The sequence below is a fragment of the Anguilla anguilla genome, chromosome 13, assembly GCF_013347855.1.
Source record: "Anguilla anguilla isolate fAngAng1 chromosome 13, fAngAng1.pri, whole genome shotgun sequence".
NCBI lineage: Eukaryota > Metazoa > Chordata > Actinopteri > Anguilliformes > Anguillidae > Anguilla > Anguilla anguilla.
The window spans coordinates 22,676,296-22,701,953 of NC_049213.1; the positions used below are offsets into that span (position 1 = coordinate 22,676,296).

The 25,658-nt window shown below is 50.5% G+C and overlaps 1 protein-coding gene across 14 annotated transcripts in view; it reads left to right on the top strand.

Moving 5' to 3' along the window:
- slmapa (sarcolemma associated protein a) overlaps positions 1-25,658 on the top strand; it is a 70,004-nt gene that overhangs the window by 36,154 nt on the left and 8,192 nt on the right. For 3 of the 14 annotated variants that reach the window (XM_035386771.1, XM_035386773.1, XM_035386784.1), the window contains 19 exons: positions 1,064-1,126; positions 1,510-1,605; positions 1,889-1,960; positions 2,109-2,249; positions 2,519-2,656; positions 2,933-3,101; positions 3,441-3,491; positions 5,937-5,999; positions 8,516-8,575; positions 10,628-10,702; positions 11,197-11,256; positions 13,716-13,796; positions 14,285-14,344; positions 19,622-19,747; positions 20,037-20,111; positions 20,559-20,864; positions 22,684-22,801; positions 24,165-24,336; positions 24,864-24,998. In XM_035386771.1, the coding sequence (XP_035242662.1) occupies positions 1,064-1,126; positions 1,510-1,605; positions 1,889-1,960; positions 2,109-2,249; positions 2,519-2,656; positions 2,933-3,101; positions 3,441-3,491; positions 5,937-5,999; positions 8,516-8,575; positions 10,628-10,702; positions 11,197-11,256; positions 13,716-13,796; positions 14,285-14,344; positions 19,622-19,747; positions 20,037-20,111; positions 20,559-20,864; positions 22,684-22,801; positions 24,165-24,336; positions 24,864-24,998 (2,061 nt within the window). The remainder of the gene's footprint in view (positions 1-1,063; positions 1,127-1,509; positions 1,606-1,888; positions 1,961-2,108; positions 2,250-2,518; positions 2,657-2,932; positions 3,102-3,440; positions 3,492-5,936; positions 6,000-8,515; positions 8,576-10,627; positions 10,703-11,196; positions 11,257-13,715; positions 13,797-14,284; positions 14,345-19,621; positions 19,748-20,036; positions 20,112-20,558; positions 20,865-22,683; positions 22,802-24,164; positions 24,337-24,863; positions 24,999-25,658) is intronic. The other 11 variants (XM_035386774.1, XM_035386785.1, XM_035386775.1 and 8 more) reach the window with 9 other exon arrangements.

Genomic DNA, 25,658 nt, shown 5'->3' on the forward strand with positions numbered 1-25,658 from the left:
GGTGAACTCTTCTATGCTGAAAACCGCAGTGGAGTTTCCACTCAGCCCTGTGGAATCATGGGAGTTCCAGGTGTTTTCGTAATCATAGGAAGAGCAGCCAGGACCACAGAGCTGACTGATTGGGGGTGGCGGGGGCACGGCCGAACTCAAACCCCTTGTGGGATGTAGGGACCAGTGTTTTTGCAGTTTGGGGCCTTCAAAACATTGCGGCTTCCTGCAGACCCCACAAGGGAACTGCTTGATGGATCTGCATTAGAAATGCGGGCGTGTCTGGGCCCCTTGTGTAGTCTCTGTCCGTCCCCTCGTCAGAGAAAGGGGCGGGGTTTGTTTTACGCTACAAACCCCAGTCTGTGTGAGCGGCTCATAGAGACGCCTGAACGCTCTCTGGCTGCAGCGTCTTACTGTACGCTTTTACACAATCACTGTGGGGGACACGCCCATGTAAACCCGCCATATTGATGTGCCCCTGGCCCAGAGACCGCGTCACCTCTGTGCGTCATAATGTGAAGCCGCGGTTCTTTGGGTCTTCCCTCTTCTCCAAGCTCTCGGTGCCACACACACAGTTTTAGGGCCTTCCGCTGTTTCACTGCTGACCGAAGGCCAGCCGCTGCAGCCCTGGCTGAGGCTGGCTTCATTAGGAGATTACATTCTGTGGAGAAGGACAGGTTTTACCACTGCTCCACTCTGAGGAGCTATACCATCAGCTGCTGCAGAGAATCTTGTGCAATATATCTATCAAAAAGATGCACCCACGCACGCATGCGCACGCGCACTCACACACACACACAGACACACACACACACTCTCTCTCACGCACACACATATATATAGTACTTGGATGCATACATTACATATTTGTTTTGATCTTTACCTCAGAGGTTGTTGTTTAAGTGTGGTCTATTTGCGGCGCGTAAGGGCTGTTTATCTCCTGTGGGTAAATCGGGCCCGGCCGAAGCCTCTAAATCCTGACACGCATTCCTGGCTGGCGTGTGGTCTGGGTTTGTGTTGCGTTGGGAATGTTTTAAGTAGCGCTGCTTGACGTAAGTTTCCTCTCTCCCTGCAGGTTGCCGCTAATACGCCCAGTATGTATTCTCAGGAACTGTTTCAGCTTTCTCAGTACCTACAGGTACGGCTCCACACCGCCCTCTGCTGGCTCCCCTGGGTCACTGCTTTTCCTCCTGGCTCTTGTGTCATGTGTTCCACTTACATCATTCTCACTCTGTCGCTGTGTTGTTACTGAAAATAAAATTCATTCCGAAATACGTATGTTGCCTGTGTTTAATGGAGTTGTGTTTCAGTCACAGCTTGATGTGTTGTTATAAGCTTTAATGTCTTTGGAATTCTGTCTTTCTCAGCTGAACTGGTCTCCTGACCCACATTTCCTCATTGTCTTAGACAAGTACTTTGCACTGACCTATGGGTGCTTTAGTGCATGCGTGCGCGTGTATGCATGTGTGAGTGTGTACACATGCAGAGAGGCTGACCCCGCCCGTGCCTCTGCTCTCTCAGGAAGCCTTACATCGGGAGCAGATGCTGGAGCAGAAGCTGGCCACACTGCAGCGGCTGCTGGCCAGCACACAGGAGGCATCTGAGAGCAGCTGGCAGGTACCAGTTACCCCGCTCACCCGCTTTACTGCCCCCTCCCACCCCCCCAATGTCCATTACTGCCCCCTATCACCCCCCCTAACGTCCATTACTGCCCCCTCTCACCCCCCTAACCCCCTTTACTGCCCCCTCTCACCCCCTAACGCCCATTACTGCACTCCCTCACCCCGCTCTAAGTGACTGACACAGCAGTCACTACAGGCATCAGGGTTATATTCTTTTTTGGTGAGCATTGAGCGGTGTTAGCATTGGATGTGTTAGCGCCCTGCTTTGTCTCCTTCAGGCTTTGATAGATGAAGACAGGCTGCTGTCAAGGCTGGAAGTGATGGGGAACCAGTTGCAAGCATTTTCTAAAGTAAGTCTTACTGGATCTGGAGTTACAATGCAGACACATATGGACGAACACATCTGTGTACATGCTTATAAAATGGTTTACATTATGCTTGCAGAATTGCCTGTTTGAAGCATCCAAGTCATATTATTGAGCCCCCAACTTTTTTTAGAACCAAACGGAAGATGGCATCCGCAAGGAGCTTGTAGCCTTACAGGAGGACAAACACAACTACGAGACGACAGCCAAAGAGTCCCTGAGGCGGGTCCTTCAGGAGAAAATAGAGGTGGTCAGGAAGCTATCAGAGGTGGAGGTGAGCGCCCCCTTCAGACCAGCTGTGGTCAGCACACCTGGCTCTGAGAAGTTCTGAATACTTTAACCCTGCAAACGGGGGCAAAATTTCTGCAGAGGGGAACTTATTTGATTGTATGTTTTGATTATGTGTGTTTGTTAGAGATTCTCTAAATGAGAACATTTTTAGAATGTACCAGCATCAGAGGAGTCATTTAATATACGTATTTGTCTGCAGTCTGGAGGATAGGCAGTGAACTTGCTGTGTGTGTGTGTGTGTGTGTGTTGCAGAGGAGTCTCAGTAACACAGAGGATGAATGTACTCACCTGAAAGAGATGAACGAACGCACACGCGAGGAGCTCCGGGAGCTGGCCAACAAGTACAACGGAGCGGTCAACGAGATCAAGGACCTGACCGACAAGATCAAGGTGTGTGTGTGTGTGTGCACTGGGGTTGTGTATGCGTGCGTGTGTGTGTACTGATGTTGTGTATGTGTGTGTGTGTGTGTGTGTGTGTGTGTACTGATGTTGTGTGTGTGCGTGTGTGTGTGCTGATGTTGTGTGCGTTCACCGAGGCGCTGTGTGTGCATGTGTGTGTGTTGAGCGAGTTGCTGTGCGTACTGAGGTTGTATAAGTGTGTGTTAACCGAGACGCTGTGTGTGCGCGTGTGCGTGTGTGTGCGTGTGTGCGTGTGTATGTGTGTAGCTGGCGGAGGGCCGGCAGGAGGAGATCTCTCAGAAGGGGCAGAGTGAGAAGAAGGAGCTGCAGATGCGCATTGAGGAGATGGAGGAGAAGGAGCAGGCTCTCCAGGCCCGCATCGAGGCCCTGCAGGCCGACAACGACTTCACCAACGAGCGGCTCACCGCTCTGCAAGGTCATTACTCCGCTCTTCACCACCGTCACACAGCAAGCCCAGGTTCAGCGCCTGGACTGACCTTTAGGGCCAGTGACAATGCATGGGCTTCACAGACAACTGCATCCTAAACAGGTTTATGTGCTCAAAGAGCAGTCAACGTTTTACAGATGCTAGTGCTACACTTGAGACGAAGAAGATCCAGGGCTCAGACTGCTTTAAATGTGTGAACAGAGACAGGCTGACTGATGTGCTCATGCTGGTTGTTTGGCCTGAAGTGCATGAATGGCGCTCCAGACTGTGTCCCCGGCTGCTCTGTAGTCACCCCCCCCCACCCGTTGTTCTCGTTGTCCTTTACAGTCCGTTTAGAGCAACTTCAGGAGAAAAACGTAAAGGAGAACAACAGCTTAGGTGAGTGTGTTAGCGCTGCTGCCTACGCCGCCCTGTTGCTCTCCCTGCACTAACTCTGGCATGATGGCTCTCTCTGTGCTGTCTTCAGCTCTGTGTCTCACTCAGTCCTTTTGCTTCCGCACTGATCCGTTTGCTCAGAACATCCGCACCGTTTGGCTTCACCCTGGCGTTGGGCGGGAGGTGGGCGGGGCGGTCCGGCTCAGTGGGCGTGGTCTTAAAGCTACCCGTCTGATTTAGTTTGCGGTTGTTCTATCTCCTGGGTGATAGGGGATTTGACGTGTGGAGGTGATGGTTCACAGTGATGTCTGAGGGAGCTGAGTTGCTTTTCTGCAGATCTCAGATGTCTTCAATGAGACACGATTGTAATTTTGCCTGGACATGCTTAAACCAGAAAAATACAAAATGAAAGATCTGGCGTGGAAAAAAAGGTCAAACGAGAGAGAAGGCTTCCTTAAAGCTAATCTCATTACCGTGGATGCCACTCCATGCCTTTTTTTGGCCTCTTTGGAACACACCTTGCTGCCACAGCAGTGCAAATTTCCCTCTTATACCGTCTGTCTGGTCATGAGGCTTTTTTCAGGAGCTACCTTTGTGTGAGGAAAAAATATTGGAACGCTTCTTTACTTCTTAAAAAATATTTGATGTAAGGGTCTATGCAGGTCTATAAGTATCAAAAGGCCAAAAAATAAAAAATAAAGGGCTCCATTTATTGAAAATGTTATAAGTGGCTACCACCGACCCATTTTAGCACCACGTTTCAGCCTTCAACTTGCATAACCATATCACTGTTCTAATGGAGCCGTTTTGACGTTTTCATGTGAAGGTTACTCTGAGCTGGAGCTCTGATGGAGGCTCATTGGGGACTTGGCCCTCCTGGCAGGCCTGACAGCTCAGTGTGACGCAGTACAGACGCGGGGCGTTTTAAGTGATTCGTGTTGAGTGAAAAGTGCGACGTTGGTTTCCCACCCCATTACTCCGTCATCCTCACGCTGCGACGCTTATCGCAGCCTCCCATCGGAGGGCTGTTCAGACATTTTGTCCTCTGCATGTAACCCGTACTGGCTCCATAGGAGCAGTGGGCAGCCACAGTGCAGCGCTCGGGGATCAGCTCCAGCTCTGAGGCCAGTGCCTTGGTCAGACGCAATGGCAGGAGGATACCTAACCTGACGTGCACGGCTTTTGGTGTGGGAGTAAACTGGAGTGCCCACGCAAACACAGGGGGAACATGCAAACCCCACGCAGATCCTGGCGGCCGGGACTCGAACCCGAAACCTCCCTGTGAGGCAGCATTGCTGAGCGCTGCACCTCCGTGCTTCCCTCTGAGGCACGTGATGTCGCTGCTGCTTCTCACGCCGTACTTTCGCAGTTCAGATCCTGTAGAAGGGCCTTGCTCTGAAACAGTGCCTTAATAGGGTGAGCTACCCAACAGTACAAGTGAGACTTCTAAATGTGGTGGACTTGATGACAGTTTGAAAGCAGTCATACAATAATAAATTAAAATCTTTTCCCCGTCTTGTATTGCAAACTTCCTGGTCTCGGGCCTCTTTCAGACATGGAAACAGGACCATGGAAACAGGAAGAGCTTTTCTCCTGCGGTGTTGTGTAAAGGTAGACTGCATTGAGCTCATGCAGTTCACATTTAGCGGAGTGCATTGTTTTAGTGTCAGGGCCGTGTTTTTCCATTGTCTGTGCATGGGCATGTGTAGTTGTGTCTGGAATGGGCTGAAGCTCGCAGGCTTTGCAAGGCAGGAGTCCCGGCTGTGCCTCCTGTGTTTAAAGCTTCTCCTTGCAGGCTGCAGCGGCCACCAGGGGGCGCAGTGTGCCCAGGCAGAGTCTGCCCCGATACTCTGACTCCGCAGAGTCATCTCGGGGGGGACAGGCCGTGTCCGTCGCAGCTGGAAGGCCAGTCTGTCTGACAGTGCAGGCCTATGTTTAGCTCCTGTCTCTAGGACGTTTCCATTCATGAGGCACTAGTGAATGTGGAAGTTTCAGAATGGCAGCAAGTGTTCAGACTATGCTTTAAAGGCAAGTGTTCAGTCTCTCTGCACCTGGTCTGACACAGGGGCTCTGATAGTCAGGCGCTGCTGTGCACCATAAAAAGCGAATGCGCTAGGTCAGTGCAGAGGTCAGAGGTTAAAGGACTGGTGTCCTGCAGCCCTGACGAGGCTTCGGATTGGCCCGCGGGCGTCCTTAGTTACCGTTGTCGTTGGCGCTACCGCAGGTGAGCGTCTCCCGGGAGTCAGCAGGCGGGGGGTGACGTCTCGTCTGTCTGTCCGTGTCCGGCCTCTGCGTGTGTCTGGTGCCGTGTGATGTCGTGCCCTGTAGGTCTGGCTTTGCGCATCGCAGTGGTCTCTCATTTTGACCCTCCTTTTAACACCAAGGAGTGGATTTCATATGCCAATGCTGATGTTAATATTTAATGGAAGGTTTTTCTTTCTTTGGTAGAACACTTTCTATTAAACAGTGGAGAGGACTGCACTTTTATCCAGCAGTTCATTGAGTGCCAGCGTGAGTACCCCCCATTCTTTCCACTGCCTTCTCTAGCCATCCTAATTCAGGGTCATCTAATGGGGCGGGGCTTGGGGCAGATGTGTGTAAGAGGCATTTTTGGCAGACCTCCAGTCCAAGAAGGAAAGGCCTGTATAAGGTAGACAGCTCTACATTGCACACGTGAATATTGTGGATACTTTTTTTTGTCATCATCTATGACTTTTTTCCCAGTGAGGCTTTAGCCTGTAGCCGGTAGTGTCTGTGGGTAAATAACAGCAACGTTTTATTTTATGATGTAAATAGTTTAGAGTAGCTTCCTGTGTTTCTGCCTTTCTGCCTGCTTGTTATTTTATCTCTTCCGTTTGGCTCTTATGCTGGCCGAAAGCAGGTTTCTCACATAAGCGTGCTGTTCCACACAGGGAGGATGATTAAATAAGCTCAGCGCACAGTGTGTGTAATGGTCTAGTGTGACAGGAGGGATAATTAAGCTCTCGCCACACAGCATATATGTAATGTAGGGGTGGGCGATATGGCCTAAAATACAACTTTTCAGTCTGAATTAACTTGAGTACTCATTCTAGCCCACAGAGATACAAAACCTGTTCCAACCTTGCAAAACTTTTTTTTCCAATGTTTAAAAACTTATCAACTTTTCTCAGATTTTCAGAACTTTTTTCTAACTCTTGAATTGCGTCAGATATGTCAGCGTAATGAAGCTCGCAGCATGATTTAGCCGTACGTGTAAAGCAGCCGTTTGGTTTTTAATCTTTGTTGCTGTGCTGTAAGTCCTGTTTTACATCCCTGGGCCGAGCCTTGCCGTCGCGCTGTGGCGCTGTGCCGGGGAACGCCTGGCTTTTCTTCATTTCGGCTGCGTCGCGACATCACGAGGAACCTTTCAGGAAGAAACCCCGTAACTGGTTTTATGTTCTCTGCAGTTGGTTAGCACTTATTGTACGTCGCTTTGGATAAAGGGTCTGCTAAATAAAATTTAATGTAACTGTGCAAAGGAAGGATAAAGCATTGGGTTACAGGGCCCAAAAGGCTCTATTTGTAACGCATAAAAAGGTTACTGTATATGAAGAATCGTGCCTCGTGAAAACTGGACAAAGATCTTAATTTATGGAAAGATATGTGGAAATAGATTAGTCTCTATAAAGGGTCCAGTGTGTCTACAGGATGAACAGTTGGGTTCTTGGAGAGAGCTCGTACTGTGTCAGAATTAAATTTTTTTGGCCTAGATTTTATGCACTGTACAATTTTTAACATGGGCAGGGTTCCAGACCCAGTTTATGTTCGCTGGACCCTACAGGGAAATGTGGCGCTCTGTTCTACATCAGAAGTAGCGCTTGCCTCTACTAAGCAGTGTCTTTCCTACAGCTCTTCATTAATGTATAAGAGCAAAGTGCTTGACTCTTGCTTAAGGCAGGTCCTGAAAGACACTGGAGGGAGGTCACTTTTCACAACTGCTTCAAATTTTTTAAAAACCACTCATCGAACATAAACAGAATATGGAAACAAAAATGGAACGGAAGTATTTGGACTGTGTGAGGGGAATGACGAATGTCCTTGAAGTCTGTGTTGACCCCAGGTTGAGGAGAGATGTTCTGACTCACTCATAGCACGCATCATTCGTGTTAGCATTTATCTGTGACGAATTAGCATTCAGCATTCATGTTGCCATTTATCTTTAATGAGCACTTATCATTCACCGTTGCGTTTGTCTGACTAATTTCCTGTGGCTAGCCTCCGTTTGGTGTGTGTGGTTGTCCTGTCCGTGGCTTGGTGAGCCTCCCTGGCAGTGGGAGAAGGGGAGAATCTTCTCCCTCGTGACATTGACTTGTGCGTAGGGACGCCAGCTGCTTCTCCCGTGCGTCTGATGTGTTGGCTGTTTGATGCATTTATTCATTTGTGTATTTTTAAAACGGTTGCTGAGGTTTACTCTCAACGCAGAGTCATCCCGACTCTCTGCCGCATTGTCAGTGTAATTGCTCCAGTGTGAATACGCCTTCTAAATGCGTGTCTTCTGAATTCATGGTCTAAATGTGGGAGGTGCCTGGGTCCTGCATGCCACTCAGTCTTTTCACCCGTCTTGCTCAAGTTTTTCTTTTAGGGACTGCTTCTTCCGTTTTTTTTTTTTCTTCTTCCGTTTTTTTTTTCCCCTAAATGTTTTCTAAATGATAATTCCCACTGTGTATTTCCTTCTGTATTATGAACTTCTTTCACTGTGATAATGGGCCTAGATATTAATCAGTTTTTAAAAAAATTATGATACCCAGTGTTTGTATTAAATGCAGTGTTTCTCACAGGAATTAGCTCATTTACAGCGATAACGGGGTGTGGTTGTGGTTTGTGTACTATATTGTATATATGTGTATGTATACTATGTATCTCATCTTTATATACTTTGTGTTGTTCCCTTTTTATTCTGGGAGTCAAGGAGGCAGAAAGTCAGAGATTGTGTTAGGGGGGAAAAGGGCAAATCGCTGGGTGCCTGTGCTTCATATTTACCAGGAACACTTTGTTGTCCCAAACAGCTGTGAAGCAATTAAAAGAGGCTGTGGATTCCTCGCTGACCAAGATCCCAAACTTTGATGGTAAGATGAGCATCTGTTCCCAGGATGTCTGCCAAGACAGCACTTCTGGGCAGAGAGCAATTTGCAGGGGGGAAACTTTCTAAAATTGGCCCAGCCCCCTCCAGCTGTTGCTGCTCGCCCTTGCTGCCCCTTGGTGTCTCTGGCAGTTTGTCAATCCATTACTGTCAACACACACGTACAATCGCACTCGCATACACACTCTAAGTCTTGCATACGTGTGCATGTGTATATGTACATACAGTGAGCTCAATAATGTTACGGACAAAGACATATTTTTACTTGATTTTGCTCTGTACTCCACAGTTTTAGATTTGTAATCAAACAACGCATATGTGGGTAAAGTGCAGATTCTCTGCTTTTATCAAAGGGTATATTTATACATTTTGGTTTCACCATGTAGAAGTTACAGCCCTTTTTATACATAGACCCCCCATTTCAGGGCACCATAATGTTTGAGACAAATTGCTTCACAGGTGTTTCTGATTAGTCATGTGTGTTCAGTTGCTTCCTTAGTGTCAGCAGCTAAGCTAAGAAACACAGAGACAGCAAACACATGTAACATTACAACCTAAAAGCATCAGCTGATGGATAAGTTACAAAGTGTCTATAAATATAAAAAGGCCAGTATTAAAATGTAAAACTGAGTAAGAGCACCTGCACACTGAGTGCTTGTTTGAACAGGATGTTGATGCTAGAGCCAATTGTATGTCATCTTGCAGAGAGTATCCATGATGCTCATGATACTGGTTGCATTTTCAGAGTTATAAGAGACAAAATCAACCAAACCGTCTCGCACACAGTTTGTTTTGTACAATGCTCTTTGCTATTTGGTTGCTACTTGTTCCAACCAGACCAGTTTCTTTTTTTGTGAGCAGTTAATAAATATGTAGATATGCTTCGATGCACTTAAATACACATACACAAACACTAATTTTCTTGTTTTGACAAGTAAATTAAAAATGTTAAGTCGGGATTACATTGTCTTGTACCGATTCCAAAAAGTGTTTAATTGCTGGTCAGTTCTATATTTGGGTTTGTGTGGCATGTCAGTAGGTCTCATCACAGTAACTCAGAAGAGCTTAGATGGCCATGGCTGGTATTATGGGAGTGTAGGTGAAAACCAGGCCTGTCATCAGGCCGGTGTCTCCAATATTTGCTTACATATTCAACTTAGCCTGGCATCTTTCTAATTTTTACTTCTTGGTAGAGGTTCATTCTCATTCTTGGCATGCTGGCTATCTTCGTAGATCGTGCCTGCATTCTTGTCCAAATTATTCATTTTTGTTTGTCATGCAGTCTTTAAGTATGTTGACCAAAGGTCAAACATTTTATTTGACAGAAACTAGCACGGTTTGTATGCTTGCGGTCTCGATTGAGTATGAAATGAAATGTATTTTAACAATCTCTCACAAATTTTAGTTTAGTTAAATTTGCGTCTTCTCGAGACGTATTTCAATTTGGATGTAATGCCATTTGTGTCCAAGCAAATGCCACTGAAGCTTTGTGTTGTTAGCTAGAAAGTCTGAGAGTGGTTTGCTTCTGTTAGTCAGCATGGCCTGTGAGTCCTCTTAGTCATGCCTAAAACAGCTGTTGGTTGTGTTGCTTAGCAATAAGACAGAGTTATCTGCACTCATGTGACATGTTGGTGCACTGTTGGGGTTGTCCAAAAATGTCCATGGAAACAAGGCTGTTTCTGTTTATTCATTTGGCAGACGCATATGTCTGGTAAATTGGTCATTACGTTACAGAAATGCAATTTACAGTGCAAATTCAGATTTGATACCTTTTTTGGTTCTGTTTCATTCTGTCTCTTTTTTCTGCATTCTGAGACTTCCTTCATTGATATTTTGGGGGTGTGTAGTGTAGTGCTGTGACTGCCTGCATTTAATATTTAAGTCACATACAAGTGTTCATATAGTTTCAGCTGGTCACAATGTTTTAGTTATAGACTGTTTGTGGGAGAGTGACCTGAATCTGATCTCAGTCTGAAAATGTGTTGTTTGTATGTTGTTGCATTATAGAACCAACCCATGTTTGTCTTTCTGCTTTAAGAAGTTATAGATGCTCATCTCCAAAACAACCAGATGTCTGAAGAGAACAGTCTGGACAGCCCAGAGAGACTGAAAGGTGAGGTCCTGCTGTGGCGGTGTTTTTCGAAAGCTATGAGCACTCACATCAGTGGAAACTGCACAAAAGGCGTGTTTTGCTACCCAAAACTGTTTTCAGCAGAATGCTTCGGTCGTTTGGTTCAGATCACATCCTTATATAAACCTACGAGAGCTCATTAAAGTCTCCCTGCTGGATTGGCAGGAAATTGGTTAACTGCGCTGGACTTGTTCAGGCCTTCAGGGCGTTGTGTATTTATAAATCTGTTTCCTGCCTAATCCCCGCACCTCTTTCTGTTTGAAGACTGAGCGATGCTTTAAACCTCCAGCATCGGCTCATAGGTGTCATTCAGGTGGTTTTAAATCTGCATGTTAGGGAAGGCATTCCCCTTCAGTGGCCACTGGGAGGATTTAACACGTTGGTAAACCCAGCCACTTTTGTAGGTTGCATCAACTCTGCATGCTGTAGTCTGGTTGGCGTGTTTCAATCGTTGTAACCGTAGTTTCTTTCTACAGCTAAACTTATTGATGATGTGCATCACCAGAATGTCATGGATGAAAATAAGCTTGTGAAAGGTTTGCTTTTGCACGTTTGTCCTACTGCGCATGCGTCTGGTATGGCGACTGCTACTGTGAATTCATTTGGTTTGGGTTTGCTGGGCATTTGAACCACGCGACTGATTGCCCTAACGTGCTGCCGCTGCATGCAAGCCGGTGACCAGTCTATGGGCGTTAGTGCACGCCAGCAGAATTCTTGAGTGTAAACCAGTGGGGTGCAGAAATAAGGACTGTGGCCTTTTTATTGACTCCAGATTTGTAGTTGCTTTCAAAGACGTCACAACCCAAGTCCCACTGTGTAATTATAATAGAAACTATTATGCATTGCTATTTAGTGTATTCTTTTCGTGAACAGTGCATTTGTGCGTGTGTGTGTGTGTGTGTGTGTGTGTGTGTGTCTGTGTGTGTGTGTGTGTGTGTTCCCTGTTCTGAGTGTCTGTGTCACAGTGTCTGGCATGTCCTGATTCCAGAACCACCCGCTCAGACTCTGGACTGCCCGTTCCCAACATGGGACATTTCCTACGCAGTTTCTGATTGGCTGCAGCGTTTAATGCGCCCTTTGTTGTGAGCCACAAGGCTCAACTGTGTCCCTCCAGCTCCACGGTTTACAGTGATGAGGGAAAGAAGGGATGTGCTTATAGAGGGGCGGCTGTGTTTCTGTTTTCTACCTCAGCGCTGGGGGATTTAGCCAAGTGCCATTCAAAGTGATTGGGACTAGTACTGCCTCGTTGCCATTTAGAGGCACTTAATCTACCTGCAGAGATCAGATTTTTCCTGTACAGTCACTTTGTGGGGTTTTTTTTGGAGCTCTCTCTTTCTCTCTGTCCCTCTCTTTCTCTATCTCTTGCTTGCTCTCTTTCTCCATCCCTCTCTCTCTTTCTCTCTTGCTTGCTCTCTCTCTCTGGTTCTCTTTCTCTCTTTCTCTCTCTGGCTCTCTCTCTCTCTCTCTCTGTCTCTTTTGCTTGCTCTCTCTTTCTCTCTCTCTGGCTCTCTCACTCTCGCCCCTTCCCTCTCTCCCCCCGCTCCACTCTGCCCATGGCAGTCCCTGGCACGGCAGTACCAGCTGGCCCTGCCCTCCTTTGTATGGATTAAAGGCACAGATTACAGGTGCTGGAAGCTCTCCACTGGCCTGCCAGCTGCTCAGCTGCCCTGTGCAGGACAGAGCGGGGCAGGACAGGGCAGGACAGGGCAGGACAGGGCAGGACAGGGCGGGACAGTGAGCAGGACAGAGCGGGACAGTGAGCAGGACAGAGCGGGACAGGGCGGGACAGACTGCAGGACAGAGCGGGACAGTGAGCAGGACAGAGCGGGACAGGGCGAGACAGACTGCAGGACAGAGCGGGACAGTGAGCAGGACAGAGCGGGACAGGGCGAGACAGACTGCAGGACAGAGCGGGACAGGGCGGGACAGTGAGCAGGACAGAGCGGGACAGGGCGGGACAGACTGCAGGACAGAGCGGGACAGTGAGCAGGACAGTGGGGCTCCAGCAGGGCGCTCGCCCCTTTTAGAAACACTGATCAATCAGTGCTATTCCAGGCCCTCCCTGTGATTACTGCTGTTTCAGATGCTCGTGTGACACTGACTGACCGAGGCGAAATAGAACCTCTGTTGTGGAAGTGTGTGTGTTTGTGTGTGTGTGTGTGTGAGAGAGAGAGAGAGATTGTGAAAGAGCGCATTGGTGGGTGTGTGCGTATGCAGAAGTGTGTGTTAGAACTTTGTAATTGTTGTGTGGACATTGACATTGAGCATTTAAAAAAATTAGGGCTCTTTGTTGTCATGCTTAAGTGTGGTCTCAAATAGAGAATGGAAAAAAGTTTTGAATGTGTGCTTGTGTTTGTATGTGTGAAAGTGTGTGTGCGCCAGCCTGTGTTAGCTTGTAACTGTAAACAGTTCTCCCTGTTGCTCCCTGTGATGACAGATCTGGTGTGAGAAAAATGAGCAGTTTGCTTTAAAATGCCCATAAGCCGGGCTGAGCTGTCTGCATGAGCCAGCGATAAGGGACAGACCAGCCCTGTGCCCTGGGGTTAAAACAATGCCTGCCACTTTGCCCCCTTCGTCCAGCCCCCCACCCCAGAGCAGCAACCATTGTTCCATTTATAAATAACAGGGTTTTTTCACACGGGCGTCTAACTGGCCACAGGCAGGACCGCAGAGATCCCTGAACAAAAGCCCAACTATTTTAGCATGCAACCGTATCCCCCTCTGGAAGCTCCAGTCGGATATATGACCATGTGTGGTGAATAGGAGGAACTTGGAACAAGCAGGGAGAGACCATCTCTGACGACTACAAAACAAATTATTTTATAAAATCACGACGAAAACTATCGGCGGGAAATTAGATGTCCGTAAAAACTGAGTTATATTTTTTTTACTGGTTGTTAAATTGAAAAATTTCTTGTCAGTTGTCGTTCTGTTCATGTTACGTTTGTTGCCCCCCCCTCCCGTATTGAAAGTGGTATCTCCCGTCTCCCCTCAGAAAATCAGATAGATGCTAAAGAGTCGGATATGTCAGACACACTGAGCCCCAGCAAGGACAAAAGCAGTGACGACACTTCAGGTAAAGCTCTCGCTGCTCCTCTGTCCGCGCACACACACGTCAGTTCTGCGTCACAATGCCGTCCTTCTGTTGCGTGTTATTTTGACCTAAATCGCTTCTGTGCCTTAAGTGAATTTGGGTGAATTTCCTCTTGTTTTGTAGTTCAGTTTCAAAATGTATCCTGAGAATAGCTAGATTAATTTATCTTAGTGACTTTTGTTTTCTTTTGTATGTTCTTTTTTTATTAATTGTTGTCTGTCAGTCAGTAATGTGTTTTATTTAATGCTCAGTAATGTTGTTTTTCTAATTGTCAGTGATGTGTTTTTAATTGTAAGTACGCACACTGTTTGTGTTTGAGTGCAGCTCTCCCTGTGAGGGCCAGTTGAAGGGATTGCTCGCAGTGATAAATGTGCATTGATGTTTTCCAGTGGCCTGTGTTGTGTGTGTGTGTGTGTGTGTGTGTGTGTGTCCTAACCCGTCCCTGTCCCTCTTCACCCCTCTCTCTACAGACGGCCAGATGGATGAGCAGGAGCTGAATGAGCCTCTCAACAAGGTCGCGACGCTCAAAGGTAAATTCAGCATCGCTGCTGCTGCTGCTTTCGGACGGGACGGCGGCGCCGCTGACCGCTGCTTGTTCCGCAGTGAGAAGTGAAGTCACGCCGCGGGCGGCTCGGACTTAGCGGTGCAAGGCGGGGGCGGCGGTGATGGCAGGCAGGAATGCTGGGACGTTTCAGCGAGCGCTCCGAAGGCGCGGTGCGGGCAGCCGGCTCGGAGGTTCTGGCGTGACCATATATGGTATGGCGCACGGGCAGACTCCAGGGCTCCCGGAGAGGTTTTTCGGCAGGCGCGGTGCGCCGTGTCACAGCTGCATCCCAAAACCACCGCGTGCCCCTCTCCCCCACCACGTCCCACCGCGCGGAAAGTGGGCCAGGGGGACACGCTGCTCCCAGAATTCCAACAAATTCCGGAGCAGCTGGCCTGTAAACCCTGAGGCCGGCTCTCGGCCTGACCCCCTCTGGGGGGGGGATTCTGGGGGTTCGCAGGAGAGTGACTCAGCATCACTCTTCCAGGTTTTAGCAGGTCACTTTTTATGCCTTTTGTCTTTTTTGTCCGCCCCCTTTTTTTGGTTTTTCAGTCTCCTCTTCCCATTCGTGTGCCACTGTGACTGTGGTTTAAGTCTTGTGTGCTTGTGGCTCAATTCAGACAGGTTCCCTTTTAGAAAATAATTTTAAAAACCCAGCCGTGTGGAGTCTGATCCCTTTGTGGTGAAAGGCAAAAAAAAAAAAACCTCAAGATAATGCCTGTGGCTGTCCTTGATTGGCGGACGGAGGCTGTCAGTCGTCTGTCTGACGGATGTGGGCGGGGTGGGTTACTCATAAAAATAAAAAGACCCTGGCTTTATCTCTGCAGACACTTGACACACAGCAGGAGCACAGGCTCGTTCTCCCGACTGGACAGTTAGTTAGGGTTGAGTGTGCTGAGTGCAGTGGGATTAATGATCAAACCCAGCTAATCCCCGGTTAGCGGCAGGGCTGTGTGCTTCGGTAACGGTGAGCGCTAAGGGTCTGTGCAGGTCTAGGTCCTGCTGCTCCTCCTCAGAATTCTGGGCCAGAATTAGGCCCCTCCCACTCAGCACACTTATTAGGGCATGTTTGCCCGAACCAAAATACCTCCAGCCCCCACGAGGCTGTGGGAGTGGCCTGCCTGATGGAATGTAGATCTGCGGGGCTGCGCGGCCAGCCAGCCCTGCCCTACTTAAGGCATTCTCATCTGCGTGCTGTCTCCTGCTTTGTGCTTTCACTAATGGGAGATTGCTGCGCCCTCGTTAGTACTGTGTGCGGTGGCAGTGCACTGTGGGCAGGCAGGCTGTCGTGGGACAATCTCACGCCATGTTCATGACTCAGCAGAGCGTTGTCACTGGACACGGGGGCCGGAGTTTGCCCCCTGTCACCCTGCTCCCCACCTGTTTTGCCCCAGTGGCACACAGATCGAGTTCCTGATCCGTCACAGCTGTTGGGCAGCTCGTAAAAGGCGTGAGGGCTAGCTGACCTGCACGGCTCCTGTCGGCCGCTGCCTGTGTCTAAATGTTTATTTATGAGTGAAGAGGGTGGAATGACCTGGGCTGGCTGTGCTGCTGATGCTGCGGCTGGGGAGGAGCTGCAGGCCACAGGCCCCTCCCGTGAAGTGCAGAGGGGGAGGAGCCACAGGCCCCAGCCAGGGTGCAGCGGAGCTGGTTAATCCTGGGGAGGAAGTGCTCTTCACTTTGCCCTCTGTCTGCCATGAAACACCCTCAGAACATGGAGTCACTCCAAGACCCTGACAGCCAGAGCATTAGCAGCACTTCAGTCTGCTCAGCTTTGACCCTTCGAGGCATTCAGTGTGCGTGTGTGCGCGTGTGTGTGCGCGTGTGTGCGCGCGCGTGTGTGTGCGCGTGTGTGTGCGTGTGCGTGTGTGTGTGTGCGCGTGTGTGTGTGCGCGCGCGTGTGTGTGCGCGTGTGCGTGTGCGTGCGTTCATCTCTGATACAGTGGAGTTACTCTGTGGCTCTGGTGTGTGTCTGATGAGGGCTTTCATATAGAGCCGCTGGATGTTAGATTGTATTCGTAATGATTCTGTTATTGTGACATTCTTATCAGTTCCCCTGCCCGTTTCCTCATACTCCATTCCACACTGGCTCCCAAACCATTTCCTCTCCTGTTCCTAAAGATTGCAAATGGCTTACTTTAGGTTAATTATTTGGACATACTCTAGGCATAATGACAGTCTGTCACCACACCCCCCCACCCCCCCGACCCCCCAGTAGTCATTCGTCTATTAACATGAAAGGGAATATGGGATCCCATGGCAATCATGAGCATTAGTTTAATGAAGGCAGGTGGCCATTTTGTTTCTGGAATAGATGACATGGTCATCTGTGAAGAGTTAGCTATACGAGGTGCCTTCCTCCGACCCCCCGTTTCCACTTTTCTGCTTGTTGGCATGGTGTGCTGTGCAGCTGGATTGGAAAGGTACTGGGTGAGATTCTGAGAGGCAGCTGCAGTCTGTGTCACTGCAGTCTCAGCAGTGGTTAGTCAGCTCCTGTGCCCCAGCGCAGTTTCCATATTACAGCCCTGCTTGGAAGGTTAGCAAATTGCGACCGTTCAAGTTCGCCAGGAGGGAAATGTGTCTCGTGTGAGGCCTTTTTATTTTATTTGGCTTGTTCTGTGTAGCCACCACAGACTATGCTCATTATGGATGTCATTCAAGCATGGAGTGCCTTTCAAGCTAGTCGTTGCTTTTGTGTGTTGCGGAGTGTTTAGATCTGTCACTAGAGGGCGCCGCTCAACTGGTTTTATTCATTCAGGCTGACCCAAGCGCAAGTAATGATATCAAGCGCTTGTTGTTTTTTATTAATGTCTTTTATATGTTAGTGGGTTAGATTTATTCCGGCTGGCTTGTGGCCTGCCAGTTGTGACAAGCTGTGGATTTTATAAGGGATCCCTGTTCTTTTTATTACATGACTATTTTGTTCTTTTATTTGGTGGCCAGTAACAACACATGGCAGACAGGACAGCCTCGCAAAAGAGATATTAATCTCAGTGGGACTTCCCTGCTGAAATAATCTCATCCGCATTCGCTAGGTCCTGAAAGACCCGCCCCTTATTCTGACAGGCAGGGAAGGCCGGCCCCCAGGAGCCCGCCCCCTCCCCGTCTCAACGGAGCGGCCATAAATGAGATTCTGCAAAGAGCTCAGCCAGCTAAATCTGCTCCTTTCATCCCGCCGATGGCAGAACATCAGAGGTGTTGGTTTTGTGGGGAGCAGAGAGGGGGGTTCCTGCTTCAGCATACAGGCCAGCGCTGTCCCTCAGTCTCCGTCTGACATCGCAGGAGAGCGAGTGAGCTGTAAGCTGCATATGACATCAGAGGCGCATGACATCAGCCTTAGGTTCTGCGGTCTGCCCGGAGCGGTTAGAGTTTCTGGACTTTCGTAAGCGCAGCAGGATTCCTGAAACCACATGAACGTACAGCACTGGCCTCCTGCCCCTTACCCACTGCAGGCCCGGAGCAGGCCGAGCTCAGGGCCCAGCTGGGGCTCTGTGTGTAAGTGACTGCCTTGGCTCTAGGAGCGCTACCAGCGAGCTCCAGTAATCCCGCTGCCTGTCCCTGCGTGTTTAACGCCTGGTTTGGGCTCCATTTGGCCCGGCCTGCCTGCTGTCGATTTTTGAAGTTGCTCACGGTACTTTCCGTTTTCCAAAAAAAATATTTTTGGTCGCAGCGAATGAAAGCGCATTGGTGACCCCCCACCGTTTAACGCAGTAGACGAGTTTAAAATGATCAAAGCCCCCCCCCCCCACACCTGGGCTCTGTGGCCCTGTTTCCCCCCCCGCCCCCAGCTTCAGCGTGGGGCGGGTTTAAACGTGCCCCTCGCCCTTAAACAGGGGCAGGCCAGTGTGTTGGCGTTTGCACTTTGTGTGTGAACGAGGGTGTGGGGAATGTTGAATAGGTTCCACTTCCTCTTTGTCTGGGGAGATTACGCATTGTTTGCCTGTTAGTCACCAGCGCCTGGCATTTCTGCGCTGTGATCCTTTTCAGCTTCAGCCATATATGTAAATGTTAGAGGTGGTAATGAGCTCAGGGTCTGATTATGACTCTCCTCCCATGAAAGGAAACATTCGGCTTCAGACCGTGGCCTGCGGGTGACCACAACACTGCTGAGTCTGAGTCTAATATGGCTACACGCACTCACACACACACAGACACACATAGACACACACACACATACAGACACGCACACAAGCACAGTCTGACACACGCACACACACACATACAGACACGCACACAAGCACAATCTCACACACACGCACTCACACACACGTACACACATATACAGACAGGCACAGTCTCACACACACACACACACACAAGCACAATCTCACACACACACACACACACACACATACATACATCCTCTCATACACACACACACACACCCGTGGACCACCTGGTCACCTCACTCAGTGAAGGCTTTATGGCATGTTTAGTGGCACACGCGTTAACACAGTTTAGCTCTTCGCACAGGGCTTTATTGGGCTGGAGAGCGTTGGAGTAAATGAGCAGTTTGACCTGGGTCTGTGCCCCGCCCCGCTGTTTAACTTGGCCCCGGTAGCGCCTGCAGCCCCAGGCTGCCAGGGGGACATAACCCACGCTCGGGTTAGCGTCCCTGTGATAGCAGCCAGCAGGCAGCGCTCCCTCAGGTGTGTCTGTGTGTCTCTGCAGGGCAGTGGCTACGCAGCTCTGCAGGATTTATGCTTGTGAAAGGCAGTTCTGTGCTTGTGGGTTTATCTGTTGTGCCCTGAAAAATTCTTGTGGTCTGTTTTGGGCTTGACAGAAATGTTCGTTCTGCTCTTGCAGAGTGTCTGTTTATTTATCCATTTGGTGCGGTGCCCGTCCTTCCACAAAGGCTTTAGTCTTTACATCATCAGTGTATTTATCCATCCGCTGCTCTTTTGAATCGTCTTCCGCACAGTGCTTTTAGACTGGAGGAAAAGTATGTGCACACGCATGCACATAAACACACACGCACACATGCACGCACGCACGTACACACACACATGCACACACACACGCGCGCGCACACACACGCACAAACACAAACACACACACGCATGTACACACGGACACACACATGCACCTTTGCATGCGCGCACACACACACACAGTGATGCCGGTAGTATTGACTGTGTGTGTGCTGTCTCACGCAGTGTGGTGATGGTGTAACCCTGTGCTGTGTTGATGTACGGTCTGCGGCGCGTTGGGCTCTGACTCTCTGACTCCGTGTCTGACGCCACGCCTGGCCTTCCTCCCGCAGACGAGCTGCGGCGGGCCGACCTGGAGCCCGGCGACACGGATCACATGATCCAACACCTCCGCACCGAGCTGCTGGAAGCCCAGGAGCTGGCCAACACCGGCAAGCAGAAATGCCTGGAGCTGCAAGGTACCGACCGCAGGGCTCTCTTCAATGCTCCAGTCTCAGCACTGATCTGAGTGATGTGGGGATGAGTATTGTGTGCTGGGGGTGAGTGAGTGATGTGGGGATGAGTATTGTGTGCTGGGGGTGAGTGAGTGATGTGGGGTTGAGTATTGTGTGCTGGGGGTGAGTGAGTGATGTGGGGATGAGTATTGTGTGCTGGGGTGAGTGAGTGATGTGGGGATGAGTAGGTGTATGATGGGGGTGAGTTTGTGCACGTGTACGGGGGGGCTCTGATGTTTTTCTCCTTTGACAGCTCTGCTGGAGGAGGAGAGGAGGACTAACAAACAGCAGACTGAGGACTCTGCCAAACAGATCCAGTTTCTTCAGGGTTAGTGTGGGACGTTCTCTCTAGACATTCTGTCTATCTCTCTATCTCTGTACCTCTCTACCCCTCTCACAGATTCATTCAGTTTAGAATGCCTTACTGGCATGGCATGGAAATACTGCCAAGTTGTAGAGACAGAAACAGCATTCTTGTCTTATTTAGTTATTACGTCCTATGTTCTGGGAAGGGGTGGGATTTTGAGCATTTACGGAGGGGTTTGTGGGCTTTGAGGGATGTACACATGAAATGTGTTTGTCTCTTTTTTAGGATATAAACAATGACAAAAAACTCTAGCTCAGGTGTCCCTTGTCCACCTCTGCTCTGCACTACATGCAGGAGCAGTGTGTGTAGGCTGTGCTTATCACAGCTGATCTAGTGAGCGTCTGTTTAGCCATAGAAATATAGAGCAGGAGGTGTGTTCCTGTAACGCTGCCCCCCCCGTCTGCGCAGCCCAGCTGCAGAAGCTGCACGTGGACATGGAGGAGCTGCGGGAGCAGAGGGAGAGCTCCATCTCCAGCACGCGGGAGGAGCTGTACAGCGCCCAGGAGGAGGTGCTGATGCTGCGCCACGTCATGGAGACGGCCACCGCCGAGCGCGAGCGCGACATCGCCGCCCTCAAGGCCGACCTGGACGCCGTCACCGCCGAGCTGGAGAAGTGGCGCCAGGCGGCCGCCAAGTACGAGCTGGAGATCAGCACCCTGCAGGCCAGCTTCCAGCAGCACAGCCAGCACAGGGAGAAGGCTGCCCAGCTGCAAGGTACGGCACTGCTCACTGCAGAACTCCCTGTGCACTGCAGAACTCACTGCACTGCTGAACTCGCTGTGCACTGCAGAACTTCCTGTGCACTGCAGAACTCTCTGTGCACTGCAGAACTCTCTGTGCACTGCAGAACTCCCTGTGCACTGCAGAACTCCCTGTGCACTGCAGAACTCCCTGTGCACTGCAGAACTCTCTGTGCACTGCAGAACTCTCTGTGCACTGCAGAACTCTGTACACTGCAGAACTCTCTGTGCACTGCAGAACTCACTGTGCACTGCAGAACTCACTGTGCACTGCAGAACTCTCTGTGCACTGCAGAACTCTCTGTGCACTGCAGCACTGGAATTGCTAGTGCTCTAGAATTGAGAATAACCACTAAGTGCCAATACTGACTGCTTGATGGTTGTAGTCTGTGCAAACTGTTTGCCTTCACTGCCTGGTGTGAGGTCTTTAACACAGAGGTGCACAGACAGCGCAGAGCCAGTATTGGATTTCACACCACAACCTGCTCTTCATTTAATTAACTTAACTCATTTATTTGATCTGAAATGTTTTGCAAGTGCTTGGGTGGACATTTTACAGTGGGTCACTATAGGAGTGAACCAGCATTGCATTCTACTTTCTGTTTAGAACGTAGACCAGACTAACTAGCTCTGGTAGAAGCACACAGCAGAATTGACCCCAGCACAGGACCCCTGCTTTTAGCACTGGAGAGTGAGTCTCAGTGTGGTTCGGTCAGGCAGGCTGAGAGCAGGAGTGAGCTGAGGCTGTGTTTAGTCTGGCTGCCCCGGGGCTGGGGCCAGCAGGATGTGATCCCCGCGCTGGGCCGTTAACGCGGGCTGTCAGCAGGAGATCACTCCTCCACCGCGCCGCGGCTCAGGAGCCAGGGCGCGGGCCAGAGCGTGGGCCAGAGCGCGGGCCAGGGGCCAGAGCGTGGGCCAGAGCGCGGGCCAGGGGCCAGAGCGCGGGCCAGGGGCCAGAGCGCGGGCCAGGGGCCAGAGCGCGGGCCAGGGGCCAGAGCGCGGGCCAGGGGCCAGAGCGTGGGCCAGGGGCCAGAGCGCGGGCCGGGCCTGCGGGGCCTCCAGACGCCTGGCACGCCTCGGCCACAGTGCACAGGGGGGCGTAAATCCAGCAGGGTTACGACTACTGCGCTCCTCAAGACCTCCGTCTCATCACCCCGCCCTGATTTACTCTCCTCACACACAGCCAGACCCACAGTGTCAGTGCTCTCTTCACTTGGGTCCAGCTATATTGAAACTGAAGTTGTATCATGGCAGTAGAGGAGGTTTTCTGTCCCTCTTTAGTCTCCTTTGAGATGTTTTAGCTTTTTCCTGGAAAAGCAGTTGTGTTCCTGATAACCAGTGGTGTGTGTTTTGATGAGGTGGAACTCGGCCAATGGTATCACTGAATCCAGAGTCTTCCTCTCTGGAATTTGTAGCATTGTACGTATCCCTCTACTCCTCCATTCCTTCCTGTCTATCACAGAAAATGATGGGTGAGAGAGGATCTGAGCAAGTGCTGGATAATTTTTCTGATGCAGCTGATGGATTAAATAAATTAATCTTAATGCAGTCCGTGTGTTTGAAATAATTCTGTAGGTTTTTTAAAGCTGTAGTTGCACATGAAGTCACTGCATCTTATCACATCACAGGCGGCTTGTGCAGCCATCCTGTGGGGCTAAATAAGTGAAATGCAGGTTAAGTGTTCCCCAGATTGCATGTTGGGGAAACGCTTTTGTGTGATGTTCTCCGCGGAGCCTGTTCAGACTGGGGCTTTGCCCACGTGTGTGTGTGTGTGTGTGCGTCCGTCTGCGCAGACGAGCTGGACCGGCTGCAGAAGGACTGCTCCAGCCTGCAGAGGGAATGCACAGCCCTGCGCTCTGAGAAGGTGGCTCTCCTGGAGAAGCTGCAGAAGCTCGAGGTTGAGCTGGACAGGTGAGTGGAGGAGGAGCCAATCTGCCAATCACTCTCGAGCTCCCCAGCTCTTCCCCCAGGACACTGTGAGAATGAACCCCACGGCGGTTGCCTCTACACACAGAGGGCACCCTGGTTAGCGATCTCAATGTCGTCTTACCAACGTGACCCCAACATGTTTTATTTTCCTCTGATACGACTTTGTTTCTATGCCACCTTCGCTGCACCAAACAGATTTGAATGAAATGAAATGGGAAGTAGCGCGGAGTCATCACTTGCCTGATCATGCGAGCGACCGAGCAGTCTCGGCTCTGCCACACCTGGTTTTGCTCCGGGCAGCTACTGCTGAACCCTGGAATACAGCCCGAGGTCTCCCCCGTCATTTTCCCAGCCTTATTTATTATGAGCTGAAGAGTGAGACTGATCCTGGATCAGCGCTCCTGCTCTGAGACGCTCACAGTCCCAGGTTCCCTCCCGTCCGGCCCGCTCCTGTGAAATGCAGGCTCAGACCGCGGAGGACCTCCTGATGGCTGGAAGGGGCGGGTTTAGGGAGGTGTGAAACATGAGGGCTGAGACTCTGAGCTCCTGGAGGTGAGGGCTGAGACTCTGAGCTCCTGGAGGTGAGGGCTGAGACTCTGAGCTCCTGGAGGTGAGGGCTGGCACTTTTATGCGGCTATTTATGTTTGTGCCTTTCTCTGTTCCCTCCTCCTGGACTTCAGCTGGGTTCTGATTGGGCAGTAAGTGTTACGGCTCCTGTGAGTCCTGCCCCTCAGGTGAACTCACCGCACTCCCCTTTCATCAGTTCTGAGGTGCTGTTAATCTCCCTGCTCTGTCCTGGGAGGGGTTTTTTGTTTTGTTTTTGCGAGCACTTTTTTGTATGAAGCAGAGCGCAAATCAATCCCGTCCCTCAGCCTCCCTCAGGCCGCACGTCCGGAGTGATTCATCTGCAGGGCTGCAGCCTCACTTTCCACACGGCCCACCCACTCATTACAACAAAATAAACCTGAGAAAGCAGAGGAACCTGGGCTGTGCTTCAGCACAGATTGATCTCTGCCACTTCACCCCCTCTGTCAGCGGGTTTGAATAGAGTGGGGCTTTGTATTTCTGTGACCTCTACTGGAATCTTTGGTAATTGTGGCTCTGTGTGAGTGGCCCGCTCTGTGATTGGCCGCCTCCTCTTGCGGCGCCCCAACATTGCCCTCATTGTTCGGCCCTGTAGGACTTCACCTGCGGGACCAAGGGCAGACGAGTGTCAGCTTCCACCCCCCTGCGCCGCGGTGCTGTATCTGAGCTCACTGAGCCTCTTTGTTCTCTAACCCTGCCGGGCTCCTGGTGGCGCTGCGGCGGGGAGCGATGCTTCAGCTTTCTCTTGGGTCCCCCGCAGCTCCCGGGAGCAGAGCGCCTTCCTCAGCAGCAGCCTCAACGCCCTGGAGAAGTCACAGGGAGCCCTGGAGACCAAGCTGGGCTCCATGCAGGACCAGCACATGCAGGACGCCGGCAAGCTCCAGACCCAGCTGGCCCAGGCCGACAGCCGGACCAAGAGCCTGCAGAAGGAGGTCAGTGCCCCGCCCCGCCCCGCCCTACCAGCCTGTGCCAGCCCCTGCCCCGCTCTACTAGCCCTGCCCTTCTCCGCCCCGCCCAGTTCCGCCCCACCCCACCCTGCTAGCCCCTGCCCCTGCCCCACCCCTCTCCTCCCCCAGGCTGGAGGCCACTGCTGGGCTCCCTTCAGGACATGCACTGGAATCCACATTGTTAAATTCCCATAATGTTCCATAATGAATTATTTCCCTGGTAATAATTTACCAGGGAATTCAACTGCAATTAATTTCCTGACTGAATGAAAAGCAGATCCCTCACACAAGGCCACCTCTGTGATCAGAGGGAGGCTTTTATTCGCATTTTTTGATATCTTTATGATTCGTAGTATGTGATTGAGCTTGCTTTCCTGAATCCACCTGCATGTATCTGTGTACACACACCTGTGTTTACCTGTACCTGTGTGTGTACGCTTGTGTGTGCACAGACCTGCGTGTACCTGTACCTGTGTGTGGTGTGTGTTGTGATGGCCCTCCTCTCTCTGCAGTATGAAGAGACCCAGTCGCTGCTGTCGGACCTGAGGGAGAGGTATGAGCGCACAGAGCAGGAGAAACGCTCCATCAACGATGAGCTGGAGCAGTGCAAGCTCGACCTGAAGCTACTGCAGGAGAAGGGAGGCAATGTGAGTATCTGTGTGTGTGTGTGTGTGTATCTGTGTGTGCGCGCGTGTGAGCACTGGTACAGAGAGGGGGTATGAGTGTACCCGTGTGTGTGCACAGGTATAGAGAGGGGGTGAGTGTACCTCTGTGTGTGAGCACAGGTACCTGTGTGTGTGCATGAGCGCAGGTACAGAGGGGGTGATGACCTGTGTGTGTGTGTGTGAGAGTGTGAGCACAGGTACGTGTGTGTGTGTGTGTGTGTGTGTGTGTGAGCACAGGTACCTGTGTGTGTGTGTGTGTGTGTGTGTTTGTGAGCACCTGCACAGAGAGGATATTGATTGCTGATATTAAGGCACAAACAAAAAGCAGCAGTCTGCAGCTCTCCAGGACCGGGAGTGAAGATGACTGTATGCAGTGCAGTGCAGTGCAGCTCATTGCACAGTGTGGACTTTGATGGATCGGGTTGGAAGGTTTTGCCTTCAGTGGCAGGAGATATGGATGATTCAGTGTTGAAAACATGGAGCTGAGTGATCTGGTGTGTGTATAGCAGGACTGTCCAGTCTTATCTGAAAAAGGCCATATGCAAGGGCAGGTTTTTGTGCTAGCCAAGCAGTAAGACACCAATTCAACTAATTAAGAAATCATGGTCTACAAATAAGATCTTCATGTGGAATCAAGTGTCT